At 38.2% G+C, this 14,196-nt stretch overlaps 2 protein-coding genes across 4 annotated transcripts in view; one reads left to right on the forward strand and one right to left on the reverse strand.

Annotated features, from left to right (window-relative positions):
• dnaaf5 (dynein axonemal assembly factor 5) overlaps positions 1–689 on the reverse strand; it is a 28,680-nt gene extending 27,991 nt beyond the window's left edge. The window contains exon 1 of the mRNA XM_085156715.1: positions 116–689. Within this exon, the coding sequence (XP_085012841.1) occupies positions 116–680 (565 nt within the window). The 5' untranslated portion in view covers positions 681–689. The remainder of the gene's footprint in view (positions 1–115) is intronic.
• A 2,523-nt stretch (positions 690–3,212) lies between these two features.
• prkar1b (protein kinase, cAMP-dependent, regulatory, type I, beta) overlaps positions 3,213–14,196 on the forward strand; it is a 67,941-nt gene continuing 56,957 nt past the window's right edge. Inside the window, exons 1-2 of one of the 3 annotated variants that reach the window (XM_085156825.1) lie at positions 3,213–3,349; positions 4,905–5,092. In XM_085156825.1, the coding sequence (XP_085012951.1) occupies positions 4,919–5,092 (174 nt within the window). In that variant the 5' untranslated portion in view covers positions 3,213–3,349; positions 4,905–4,918. The other 2 variants (XM_085156826.1, XM_085156829.1) reach the window with 2 other exon arrangements.

Below are 14,196 nucleotides of genomic sequence, written 5' to 3' on the forward strand. Positions count from 1 at the left end.
TAATATAACTGCGCAGTACAGGAAAGAGAGCTGTTGGGCCCCAAACATGTCTGCGTGCTTCGAAACCATGGTAACCAGCTTTCTCCACAGCCACAACAAAACCCATTCAACCAACCTGGCACACACTTCGCAAAGTTCACGGTGCACTTGCAGCTTTCACGTTTAACATCGGGGAAAGGGTCTACGATGGTTCTCTGCAGTATGTTGATCACTTCGCTCAGATAGGGTGCTAAATTCTTCCCGCACACTTCCACTATTAGAGTCAGCATTTCCACGGCCGACAGGCGAAGTTCCTCCGCCGGCTCCAGGATCTCATTCTCCCCAAATCGCTGAGCCAAGCAGGGCATGAGATAAGGCAGCGATTCCTCCGGCTTCGGGACACATCGGATAAACTCTGTCAAAACCGCTATAGTAGTTTCTCTGCATCTTTCCATTGGGTCTGACAGGCATTTAAGGAGAGGCTTGAGGAGGGAAGAAAAGACTTCCTGTAAGGCGCTGCTGGACAGTCCTTTATCAACAGTCTCCTTCTTGATCGCCTCCAGAGCTCTTTTTCTTGTCGCCTTGTTGTCTTCGTTCAGACAATTTAAATGTCGGGCGAGTCCTCTCAAAACTTCAGAGGAAGCATGCTCGTCTCCAGTCGCCATCGCCGCCATCTTGGCTGTCGTTATGGCAACCGGCATTCGCACGACAAACAAACGACTGCTTTACGATAGTTTCAGATTCAAAAATATGAAACTTTATTTACATTCACAAACACAAGACTTTCATGGTGGCAGATGTTTTCATATATTATTACAACAGACAGAAGAGATGTTCCAATACAAACACAAATTAAAGAACTAAAAAATATAAATCAATAAAATAATAATAATAATAAAACACAAAAAAACCACACACACACACACAACACCCCCCCCCCCCAAAAAAAAATAAATAAAAGAATAAAAGTTCACCAGATTGCCAAAACAGAATGAAATGACATACACTATGATTTTATTTGAAGTCTCCCAGCTATACAAACTGTATATTCTGTAAATTAGCCAGGTTTGGCTTATAATTAAACTTACAGTTGCGGTCAGACACTCATCATGGCCATAAATCTCATGGCTATTTGGAGATTTTAATGACTTCTTTGAACTGTTTGTTTTTCAGTGTTGGAATCCAATACAGTATACATTTATTTAGGATTTTCTCTAATCCATGCAGGTTCAAAAGTATACATACAGGCTCAATACATACATAGACCCACTTGATAAGTGGTGCTGAAAGTACTGTGTCTTTAACTTGACAAGGCCAAAGTCTATTAACTTCTCATGAGTGATCATGATGGACTACAACTGCTTATTTCTCTGACCAACACTCAAAACAATGGGAAAATCCACAGTTCCACAGAACTCAGTGAAGATCTAAGAAGGAGAATTGTAGATTTGCACAAGTTGGGAAGGTCTCTTGGAGCCAAATCTAAACAACTGCCAATTCAAAATCCTCAGCTTAAACAACTATACACAAAAACAAGTTATTCTAATGCATAGCCACTTTGCCAAAGTCTGGAAGAAGAGCCAACTGTCACCCTCATATTGGTCGGGATACTCAGGAATAACCCAGAAACCACCAAGACTGAAGCCTGCCATGAACTGGAAACTGCAAAAACAATAGCGTCACTGTCCACAGTGAAGAGTATTTTATATCATTGTAGATAATGACCAAGAAAAATGCCCTTGTTCCAAAATCATCACTCAACTCGGCTCAACTGAAATTTTAAGGCTAAATGGGATAGAAAAGTTTTATAATCAGACAAGACAAAGCTTGAACTACTCTGCCACAATGTCAAAATATATGTTTGGAGGAGTAAAGGTGAGGCTTTCAAACCTAAGACTTTTCTCTGCATCTTTCCATTGGGTCTGACAAACATTTCAAGAAAGGCTTGGTGGTAGCATCATGGTCTAGAGCTGTTTTGCTGCTAATGGTACTGGTACATTGCACAAAATGGATGGAATAATAAAAAGATCTTTAATAAATTCTTGGACTTTCCCATTATTCTAAATATTAGCCATTACAATGAGTGCTACCAAACAAATCCCGGCAAAGAGAAATTACCAGTTCAATTCACTTCAGTCAATTATGATCAACAACAAGTATAGGATTCTTCCTTCACAAGGAAGGACAATTTACACATATTGAACAATTTAAGTAGGTGTATGTATATATTTGAGCCTTTATGTATACTTTATGTGGATTAAAAAAAACTCAAATAAATTAAACTTGTGCACCCAGTTCTTGTTCTCTTCAGTCATTTTAGATGCATATAAAGTCCAGTCATTCCACCCCGAAAAAGAACAGATCAAAATCCCTAATTACCATGACATTAATGCCCATAATGAGTTTATGTAAACTTCAGACCAGAACTGCTGATAATTAGAAAGCTATTTGTGTTGCTTGTGTACACTAGAGTCAAAAGTCAAGAGACAGGACAAAGGAAAGACACAGAGAGAGGCGGAGTGAGGTAATTAATTACCCATGTGTTTAACAAAACCGCCCCAACACAATAGATAATATAAACAAGTAAAAGCAAGGTATTATCAGTACTGCGGGTTTGTGAGTGCATAGGATAATCATATCACAAAAATATAATCACAATCATATAATGATATGACAGTCATATGGCATGATAATATTTTATTATCAGTAATAATGAAGAATGGTGAACAATGTGGACAACAAGCAAAAATGCATGATGGAGATGACCTTTTAAAAGTCTGAGAAAATGTGGGCGTTTTATATGAGAATATTCATAATGCAGGACCTTTGACAGAACCAAGTGGCATTTGTTGGGGGGGGGGGGGGGGGGGGGCACAGAGACTAGTGTCTCAGTTTTAGATTCGGGATGGTTTCTGGGGCTTTAAATCCAGTGTTATTTAGCCGTAGGACTAATCATGTGGTGGGAAAGCATGCATATACGTCATAAAAATGTGATATTAGGCCTGTAGCTGCAGAGCAGTGAGGGTGTAACCCCAAAGACTATGATGGAGACGTTCATACTTGGAAATGAACGCCTCTAAGTAATACTAATACTACTACTACTAATAATAATAATAGCAGCACAGTTCTTTTTTGTGTGGTTATTTCCTCTAAGGGTGTTTAATCTGTAAAGGTGCTGCCGCGTGCTCGCTGGCCTCGAGAGAGCGCCGCTGCGGTCGAGGAGATGACAGATTGACGTCATCGAGACTGACGCAGAGCGAGCGAGAGGTAGCGGTGAGGCAGAGGCAGCAACAGCAGCATCCCAGCTAACGAAAGGCACCTCATCAATCTCTTACCAACCAGCGAGGTGTTTTTTCCTCCACAAATAACGGTAGGGACACGAGCGCGAGCAAGGACTGAACCGTGTCTACGAAATAGCGGTGGGGTGGTTTTAGACCGGGCTCGTGATGCTTTATGCTGTCGCCGTAATTCCCCCTTCGTTGTGGTTTGGTTGTCATTGTAAGGTTAGCAATTCTGGCTGTGTTAGCTGTGTATTGAATGCAGACGAGCAGGTGTTCGGTTTCATCACAAGCGCCACAGTTTACACAGTTAAAATTGTTCCGTGTGGACATCGCTGCTGGTGTATTTGTTGTGAATGAAACTGCAGCCTGATGTCATCCTCAAAGTCATGCTCGAGTCTGGTTTATTATGCAGAAATAACGATACGGTTAACGTGATTTCCCTTTGAGGAAGTGATTCAGGGTAGTGAACTGTTAGCTAGCTACACCTGCCCAGCTTCCTGTCTTGCTTTGAGACGTATTGCACAATTATCTGCAGTCAGACATAGGCTACTAGCATTTGTTAGTAGTCATGTGTTGTTATATAATTACCACTGCCTCCACCTGCTGAAGTATTTAGTTTGACAAATAAAGGCACTACTTTCCAGTATTTCAATGTTCAGTCATGTTTATCCGCCACGAAAAATAGGCCGTGTTCCAGTGCACCTCCACTGATAATAAGTTCTGTTAGATGTGTTTACATTAACTATTTTTTTTTGTCGGTTTCAATTACATTGATTTCAATTGAACTTTATTTATATAGCACCAAATCACAACAACAGTTGCCTCAAAGCACTTTATATTGTAAAGTAAAGAGGAGAAGAAGTCAGGAAAAAAACACACTGTGGAAGAGCTTAATAATAATAATGGTTACATACAAAGTTGTGTATAAACACCTAGTGGTGAGTGAAGAAAAAATGCTTAGTGCATCATTGCCCCTAGCCCCCTGCAACCTAGGCCTATTCCAGCAAACTGCTCTGTAGGGGTGATATAGTACTATGAGGTCTTGAAGATAAAGCACGGTCTGATTAATCAAGATCTTCTAACAAACAGACACAAGAGGTACACTTCTTTTCAACCATCTAGAAGCAGGTGATAATATCCTCTATCTTTAGAATCTATTACTTTATATTCTAAACACAAATGTATATTTTTAGGACAAACACTTGAAAATTGTTAGTGGCAGTAATGACAAGATCAGATTGTCTATTTTGGGCAATCTTCTAAATTAAAACATTCTACCTAGTTCTACAACTTATAGATCTTTGTTATTTATACTTATATTTTGTTTAGTAAAGGGAATAAACTGGCAACAGCCTCTGTTGTCACAAAACATCATACCTTGCTTGCAGGGTTGCCTTTTTGTGCAAGAAGCATAAAAAAACTGGTGAAATTTTAAGTCACCTGCTTCCCACGATCTATTCCCCCTCCAAATCTCTCCCCTGTGCCCGTCATATCTCATTATACAATCCTCATTTTGCCCCTCCTTCTATTTTTCTGCTCTCCTCAGCCCTCTTCTCCCCCCGCTACATTGTTCTCCCTGCTATCCTCCTTTGGCTTCCCTGCCCTTCTCTCATGGTCCACCCTGTTTCTCTCCCACTGCCACAGAGATAAAAGATAAGATGGCCACCTCCTCCTCCACTCTGGAAGAAGACGAAAGTTTGAAGGGCTGTGAAATTTTCGTGCAGAAGCACAACATCCAGCAGATCCTCAAAGAGTGCATTGTGAACCTCTGCATCGCTAAGCCTGAGCGTCCTATGAAGTTCCTGCGGGAGTATTTTGAAAAGCTGGAGAAGGTTGGTGATGACAAAGTTTTGAGAGTCTCTGTGTCTAATGTGTGGAAACTGTTTTTTTTTTTGAATGGGGTGAGTTTGTGTTCATTGTGATTGTATTACGTGACATGCGCTTTTCCTGCAGTGTAACTCTATTTGTGGATAATAATGATGGTAATGTGGCTGGTTTGAATGAAGTACTCTTAAGCTGAATCACATAAGGTGGAATTCTTTTTGAAATCAACATCTTCTGTAACTTGCTGGTATTGTATGTGTTTGTGAGGAAAATACACCTTCTTTTTTGGCCTCCTAATTTGTTACATTACATCTGCTCACCCAAGGTTTGTACTACTGTATGAATACGTCAGTACCATCCCAGTTAGTTAGAGCATTAAAAACAGACGGTGCCCAAATTATTATCTTGGACTTTTCATTTTCCATCTTATAATAGGAGAATCCATTAGGGAATGCAAGAGGAGCACCCAGTGTCCTGCTTGCGGACTCAGACAGCAGACTTTTTGTATTTGCCCATCTCACTCTCTCAGTCTGTCTGTCTGTCTCTGAGTAGGGAGACAAAAGAGATGGCACAGCCATTAAAAGATTAGAGGAGAGTTGGCTGTTTTGAATACAGACAAATGAAAGATCAGAGATAGAAAACAGGTTAAAACAGGGAGTAATCTTTGTAGCTCAGTCCCTGTAGCTTAAACGCAACGTGACTGCTCAGTATGTGTGTGTGTGTGTGTGTGTGTGTATGCATCTGTCTCTTTTCATTTTTAATGTGTTGGCTTCTGCTGGCACTAGTACAGCAGTAAGATGTTTTTACAAAAAGGTTGCTTCCTTAAGTCTTCCTTTATTTATAAGACGCTTGTTGAGTTAAATTAACTGGAAATTACTAGGAAGCACATAAAAATAAAAAAGTTCAAATGTTTCAACCCTCTCTGAAGTGTCATACCTCAAATGCAAATGAAGCACTCTCCAAACTCGGGAATATTTTGGAGCATTTAGCTTAAATGGATGTACTTTCTTGGTGTTTGGCTTCGATCATTCGGAGAATCGTGCGTTTGGGCAGTTCATTCATAAGCAGATCATAGGATTTGTGTGTTTGAACAATGGGCTTTACTCTTACAAGTGGTTCATTAAGATGTGTTATTTGGTACTGAAGGCTATTAATGGTGGTCTCAGGAGGGCTTTGCTTTAGAAATGCATTTCCAACAAGAGAAGTTATTGCGAAGAGAGACCAGATAGAGCTGATAGTGATTCTCACCATGCTCATGTCCGGGTGAAGGTATCCATCTTTCTTCTGTTGGTATGTGTGTGTGTGTGTGTGTGTGTGTGTGTGTGTGTTTTGCACTGTCTTTTTAAGAATGACTGGATTACACTTAATTCTAAATGCTTGCCTGAAACTTTCCCCTCACATTCAAGAAAATGTCTTGTGTTCAGTTGGTTATTACCCTGACTTGTTTTTTTAAAATCTCTTTTAATACTATAGTTTTAATATTTAGGACTGAATCAACAACAAGCTTGTATGTCCTGAAATTGTTGGTGTATTTGCGTCTTAAGAACAAAGAGCAGCAAGTTGAGGTCGAGCAGCAAGTTGAGGTCAAGCAGCGTTAGAGTCAAAACGAGAACACTGTTGATATTAGAGCTGCTGCTGGTGTTGATGGGGACTGTAATGCTGCATAGCCAGAGAGGCAGCATGAATACAAATCAATGTGATAGAGCTCAGCAGAAACAAGCTGTTTGTGCGTCACCTTGTGTGTATCCCATTACAATAACAACCTATCATGTTAAGAAAAGACATACTGCACAGTGTGTAAGAAATAGGGATACATTTGACATGAATGTTTTGTACATGTTTTACATCATTAATAAGTATGTGATCTAAAGTGCTATTCTTCTTAGAGGGAAAGAAATATGAAAGAGAATTATTGTAATACCTAAATAGTGAGCATAGAAAAGAGGATATCATTAATACAAGCAGTAAAAGTGGCTGGATGGAGTAAATGCATGCAACATGCAGGACTGTATAAATGTATACAGTCATTGTGAATGACAGGAGCCTTGAGGCGGCTGTTGTTGTGATTTGGCGCTATATAAATAAAATTGAATTGAACTATGCAGTACATATCCATCAAAAGTCTTTATAATAAGTAAGGGTGTGGGTAAGAAATATATACAGCATAATATTGAAATATTTTGAATGAAAATACTACGTTTTCTTAATTAAATTAAAATACTCTGGGGATACTAAGTGTATGAGATGAGCCTTCTTGTTCAATTATCCTGAGATGATGCTAGCTGGGGAACTATCGAATTGGCTCAACAAAAAGCCATCAAACACTGGACACACTTAACTTGACAAAGCTACCTTGTAATACCAAGCAAGCTAAGTGCTGAGTCCCAAAAGTAAAAGCAGGATAGCAACCTCCTTGCGTTAGCAGAAAAATTGGTGGCTGCCTGGTGATTATTATACATTCTGTGACTGATTGCAACCTGTGGTAACTAAATGGTTTCTCATTGCTTGAGTGATCACAAAGCGATTGTACAGGTTGCTTGATAGGAGGCAACCTTTCTGCAAACAATTACAGTCTGACTTGGGTTGGCTGCTATGATCTTCAGAGGGACGGTCCAAGATTTGCAAATAATTATTATCTAATTTATAAATGTAGACTGACTATCAACATGTTGCCATTTTTATCAATGAGTACAACATGACTCAGCAGCCTGCCGGCTGGTTGTAATCTGGTTATATTTCTGTAGAACGGGAAGGCAGCTGAGCACAACTGTAATATTTAAATGTGAATTTCTGTTAAGTGTGAATTTCTTTCTATGCACACAGCAACATATATGTGGTTTTCGGTGTTTTAATTGCTTTATCATCAGAAACAGATTGCATGTAATTACCAACTTGATCGACAAAGTTTAACTTTGAGGGCATTCGCAGTTGAAACAGTATTGTCAGAGCTGTGGGTTACATGCAGCACTTGACCAACTTGCAACCATCTTTGGACTTTCATTATAATATAATATATAAATAAATAAATAAGGGAGTAGAAATTTCCCACTGTTCAGTCCTCCCCACTGCAGACCAAGTGTTTTCTGCAGTAAACATCCGATATTATAATTAAAAGCACAATAGCCTGACTGTTCAAATGATTGTAAAACAAAAAACAATATTTAATTTCTCTTTACATGACAGACGGTTTAATTTTTTGAGGAAAAAGGAAAAGTGCCTCAAAATCAAGAAGATACCAGTGATTTTTACACAATGTCTTTTACATAAATGTTTTCTGTCAATGTGAACTTAAAAATTAAAAAAAACTTTAAATTTTAGAATTTTTTGACTACTGTAGGGTTGTGTTTGTGAGGTTCCTGTGTGGCAATTACAAGTACATGGCCCTGTGATCATTGGTTATCATTGTGTAACTGTGTGCAAGGTCAAAAAAGCATCTTTGTACGGTAACAAGCATATATTTTATTGCTCTAGCTGCAGTAGTTGAATTGTTATGTTGTTGAATGTTGGTCTGTGAAATCACTCGGTGTAAACAAGTGGTTCGAACAAACAAAAAAACTGCAGACTTGCAGTCCTCTTTCGCCGACAGTTGCCCAACATGGTTCCAGTCAAGCCATCCAGATCTGTGCTTGCGCTGTGAGGTCAGTCATTTGTGGAACTGAAACAGGCCATGTTTTGATGACCCAGTTATCTCAGAGGCTTATTGTGTTTCTTTTCTTTCTGCCCACTGTAACTTTGAGGACAGTATTTCATTCAACAAGCCATATCCATTTAATCTGAATTTAGGGCTGCCTTTCTATGTTTGCTAAAAATATTCATCTTCATGTTTCAAAGTGGACATTTTTCACAGCAGAAGGCCACAAACGGAGGTAGAATATTTTAAAAGCTAAACAAATACAGAAATTGAAATATTTTTCACCACCTGCAGTGTCTGGTCCCTGATCAGGCAGCCTTTTAGAGCCGAATGCTTTTGCTACAGGTAATAGAAAAAACCCTTGCCATGCCATCTTTTGGTATATTTCACCCTCCCTGATTGCGTGTTCCTTTGTCTTCTCTCACCACCAGTTTGTCAGCACTCCTCGCCCACTAGAGGCGGTAACCTAGGCAACAATAGTGGATAGAAGGACTGTAGTCCATCCTGTGTTCAATAAGCTCTTTTATTCACAAGTTTATCCCCTTTGTCCTCTAATGTGTCCACTTTTTTTCCTTTTTGTCTCTGTGCCAATTAGATCACTGGGGTATTCATTCTCCTCTTTTTCCAGACCTCGTCAGACCTAACCTCATATCTGCAGAGGATCAGTTTCATACAGCACAGCAGTCTTATCTGGAAAATCTTTTCTCTGTTATCTACTCTCCTCTCTTCTTCTTTGGTGTTGTTTTCTTTCTTTCTTTCTTTCTTTCTTTCTTTCTTTCTTTCTTTCTTTCTTTCTTTCTTTCTTTCTTTCTTTGAGAATCACACAAAATCATTAGTTTGACAAGTTTGTTTTTGACTTTTGTTTTGATGTAATAACACATCTTTTGTTCACAGCTGACATTGTGAATGTGGAAATAACAGCCATCTCTCTGCCTTTCATCCTGTCTATTTATGTATGGTAATGATGCCTTTGATCTCTACAATAGTAGCTTTGGATGGTGTTCTCATCTGCCATCTCTATGAGCTCAGCTCAGTGTGTAATTGGAGAGAAATGAGCTTAATTTTTGGCACATAGTACAAAAAGACAAAAGATTATTTCCATGCCACGTTAGCTGACATTTTCCCCCCCTGTTAATAGAAATAGGTTAGATTTGTTTCTTGTTAACACAGAAAGCTATTATAAGATTACCAGTCTTTTGACATTAGGGCTCCCAAACAGTGATTACAAATAATTACTTTCTAATACAATGGGATGATTGTCCTTTGTGAGAACCCGTAGAGAAGTCTATTTTAGATGGTTAAATGCATGCTGGACTAACCTAGAAATCTCATGAGTCTCCCAGGTTGCAGGTCTGTCTGAAAGCAGCACTTTATAATAGTGCCAGGAGATAATGTGTTAGTGTGAATTTATCACTTACAATGAAACGGGCAGCTGGAAGCACAGATGTTTTATTGAATTTGTTATGCTTAATAGTGTTTTTTTGTTTTTTTTTTGGCATTTTTGGTGCAACTGCTGTTGCTGGCTTTGTTTAACAAACATCCAATATGGAACACCTGGATATCTTCCCCCTTTCTTCTTTACTTTCCACGAGAACATATTTGATGACTTAGGTTGTGTCTCACTCATACTTGTGCAGTTCTTGCTGTAACCATGTAGGAGTCTAGTGCTTTGATCTTTACATAACATGCCACCTGTGCTGGCAACTAAATGATCAGCACAATGCCAGCCGTGACTCCTCGACTCCATCTGTATGTCTGGCATGTAATCACTCATGCCTTAGCACTGTTCTGTTAACTCTTATTTTCACATCTTATAGCAGTTTCCTTGTTGTGGTTTTCATTTTTATTGTTATTATATATTTATTTATTGCAGTGCCTATTAATTGCAGAAGATTTGTGGAAGCTTTCCATTAATAGCTTGTTTGGCTATGGTTAGATATGCCCAGCTGCTGTTATTAAAGACTTTTGGGTTATTCTGAGCAATTTGAACATTCATCACATTTATTTCAAAATAGGAAAAATAGTTGACAAACTCCACACTACATACCAATGCTTTTTTTTTTTTTTGAGTGATCTGACTCATAATTTGTCTCAGCTTCTGTCTGATTATGTGTACCCCTATGTTTTTTTTCTGTGGTAAATCTTGTTGTCAGAATGACTCATCATGCATTTCTACGAAAAAGTATTTGACCTCCTGGTTCATTACTTTTGGCGTATTTTTCAGACTTACGTTTCAGATGAGTAAACAAATTTTAACATTAGACAAAGATAACACAAGTTAATACAAAATACAGTTTTTAAATGATGGGATAAAAAAGCTTATTAAGGGATAAAAGCTATGAAAACCTATGAATTCTGCCCTCTACCAGAAAATCCAGAAGAAGAATGTTTGGACATCAGTTCATGCCCTGAAGCTCAAGCACACTCTGCAGGAAAATGATCAGAAACACCCCAGCAAGTCCATCTTTTAACAGCTCAGAGTGTGTCCTAGTCAAGCTTTTGCAGCAGAATAGCAGGCTCAAAATTCCTCCACAGTGATGTGACACATTAATTACCAGTTATTGTTAAATACTTGAGTGCAATTCTTGCTGCCAAGGGTGGCACAATCAGTTAGGCCTGGGTAGGTTTGGATACCTTTTTTTCCCCCTTAATGAAATAAACGCTGATTTTAAAATAGTGTTTTGTATTCATTCGCCTTATCTCTGTGTAATATTAAAATTTGTTTAATAATCTAAAAAATTTAAATGTGACAAATATGCTTGTCTCACACTGTCGTTTTAAAGGGTTCTTCTGTCCCTGTTGCCCCTCATTATTTGATTTTTTTTCTACTTTTCTTCTGTCTTGTATCATCAGACGTCTACTCTTGGTAACCCTGCAGAGGACTCATTGAAATAACAATAAATTCAGGTATATTAACTAGAGGTGGGAATCACCATACATCCCACGATACGATATTATCACAATACTTAACGCACGATACGATATTATTGCAATTTTTAAAAATGTTTTGCGATATTCAGATTCTGTACATAAAGGTAAACTTTATCAATATTCATTTTATCTAATAACAAAGTCTCACACACACTCTTTCTCTCATTTCAGTCAGTTTTATTGTTGACAAACTGAACGGTTTGTATTACAGTCTAGTCCAACTTAACTGAATGCAACCATCTGGTACAATTATAGCTATTCTCAACTATGCAATTTGTGAAAACTATGCAGCCCCTTCAGCAACTGAAGAATTTGAAAGTAAATTAAAACAAAATATAATTTTACATTAAATAAAAAAGTTTTAAACTTAATTAAAATAAAACATGTCTTAAATTAAAATAAGTAAACTGTCATGTTTATTGCTGCCAAAAAAAAGTTAAACACATTTGGACAGTGAAGGAATGTCAGAATTCTTGCTCAGAAAAAGGATCAACATGCTCTGAAGTCAGAGGATGTTCCAGTCCACAAAATATCGATTTCTGCTGTCCCTGTATCGATACATTATTAGCAAACAAAATATCACGATACTACACAGTATCGATTTTTTCCCCCACCCCTAATACTAACCCACTATATTTATCGATTAATTTATTATCGATTAATTTAACTTTTGTTTTTTAATCTCATCGCAATGAGAGAACAACATCATCCGTTTGATCTAAGCGTGGACAACTTGCCCCTATTTTAAAAGTGTAGTTGCAGCTAACCAGCTAACTTCATCCCTTCCTTTCTTGAGTTCCCTCCTGGTTAGATCATGATTGTGGTCGTCCTTCCCAGTGAATCTCTCTTCACACGTCTGACAAGCTCTCTCTTGCAGCTTGGACTGCATATCGTGATGTTAGTGTTTGTTCAACAGTAGGAGATCTGATTCATTCAGTTTTAATTAGCCTCCATGCGTAATTGTTTGTTTGGATCTTAGGGCTTCTAACTTGTAAATGTAAATTAAACACGGGCCTTTTAGGCATTAAATTCATGTGTTTTTGATTTGAGCTGTTTTTGGCTGTGTTAATATAAGCTTTGAAACATGCATTAAAACAAAAATCTTTTCTTTTAGGAACAGAAGCTGATTCTGGATTGAGAAGTAATGTGATATTTGTATCTCTTTGCAAAGGGGCTAGTTTTGCGATGATTTTTCATTGCGTCATCGTCGTATGTCAAGTAAAACAAACGTGCCACATCTCCTTCAGTTTGCATTATGAGAGAGAGTTCCTCACTCTCTGTCATTGGATCAGTCAATCAGTTGCTGTCTCCCCCTCCTATGTAAAATGAGAAGGCTTTCAGTGCTGTTGGCCATTCAGCTGTCACCAGAACCTATCATAACAACTCCACCAGTCCCTTCGAAGGGCTCTGATTGACAATTCGTCAGAAGGGTTTGACTGTTTGTTGATTCTGCTGAAAACATTTAGAGGATTATTATGAGTAGCTTTGGATCATCTACCCTATCATCTGCTTTCCTTTTTGTTTCTTGTACTTTGTCCCTGCCTTCATTATATTCTTTTTAAGATCAGTCTCCATTTGTGTAATCAAGTTTGATTGCACTAGAAGTGGGTGAATCAAACTAAGTATTGATAATACCAATACCAACACTGGTATTTGATTGATACCAGATCTATACTAGCGCAAAAGCCCAGTTTCAAAATACATAAAAATCTAAAAGTTGTGTTTTTTTGTGTTAACTAGTTTTATGGAAAGTAAAAGTAGAGTATTAATATCGGCGATACTGTTCCTGTATTCACTTGGTATTGGATCAATACAAAGTTCAACCAGCCTAGAAAGTTCAATCCATTTCAGCATCACAAACAATACTATGTGGCATGTGTGTCAAGAAGTTCTAAAGTTTTCCATCATAGGCGTAATTAGTACCTCCAGCTTCTGTGTTCATTTGTCACCACTATGTTAAATGGAGGGTACTCTGTCAGATCAACCTGGCTTTCGTGCACTCACCTGGACTTAAACCTCCTCCTATCTACCTCACCCTGGTCCCTGAGAGGTAAGTCGGACCCCCAGCCCTCACTTTATGATGGTCCTTCTTTGTCTTCTTTTACCTGCCTTTCACCTTCACTTTTCCTTTACCATTCTGTGATTTCTGTGAAAGACATTATTTTCACAAGGTTCACATGCTTATTTCAGTAGTTAGTCAATGTTACATTCAGAAATATGACTTGTGAAGCAGTCATTTCTTTGCTATCACTAAAATGGCTATCATTACTCAGGATATTGTTTTTTTCCCCCAAAGAAAGTCAATTAAATTTAATCAAAAATATATGTATCTCAATTTTTTGTCAATTGACTGGAGTTTTAGCTGCAAAAGATACAGTTTTTAATTTGGACTTAAGCTGCATAGTTCAGTCTAAAATACTAAGTGTAGTATAAGATGACGGTACTAACATACTGGGGCTTAGATGTACATGCAGTGCTGGAAAAGAAAGTGTAATGACTCTTTCACTCTTGGGTGTCTTTGTCTGCAAATCCAGGAAGAATCAGTAGAAA

The sequence above is a fragment of the Neolamprologus multifasciatus genome, chromosome 4, assembly GCF_963576455.1.
Source record: "Neolamprologus multifasciatus chromosome 4, fNeoMul1.2, whole genome shotgun sequence".
Taxonomy (NCBI): Eukaryota; Metazoa; Chordata; class Actinopteri; order Cichliformes; family Cichlidae; genus Neolamprologus; species Neolamprologus multifasciatus.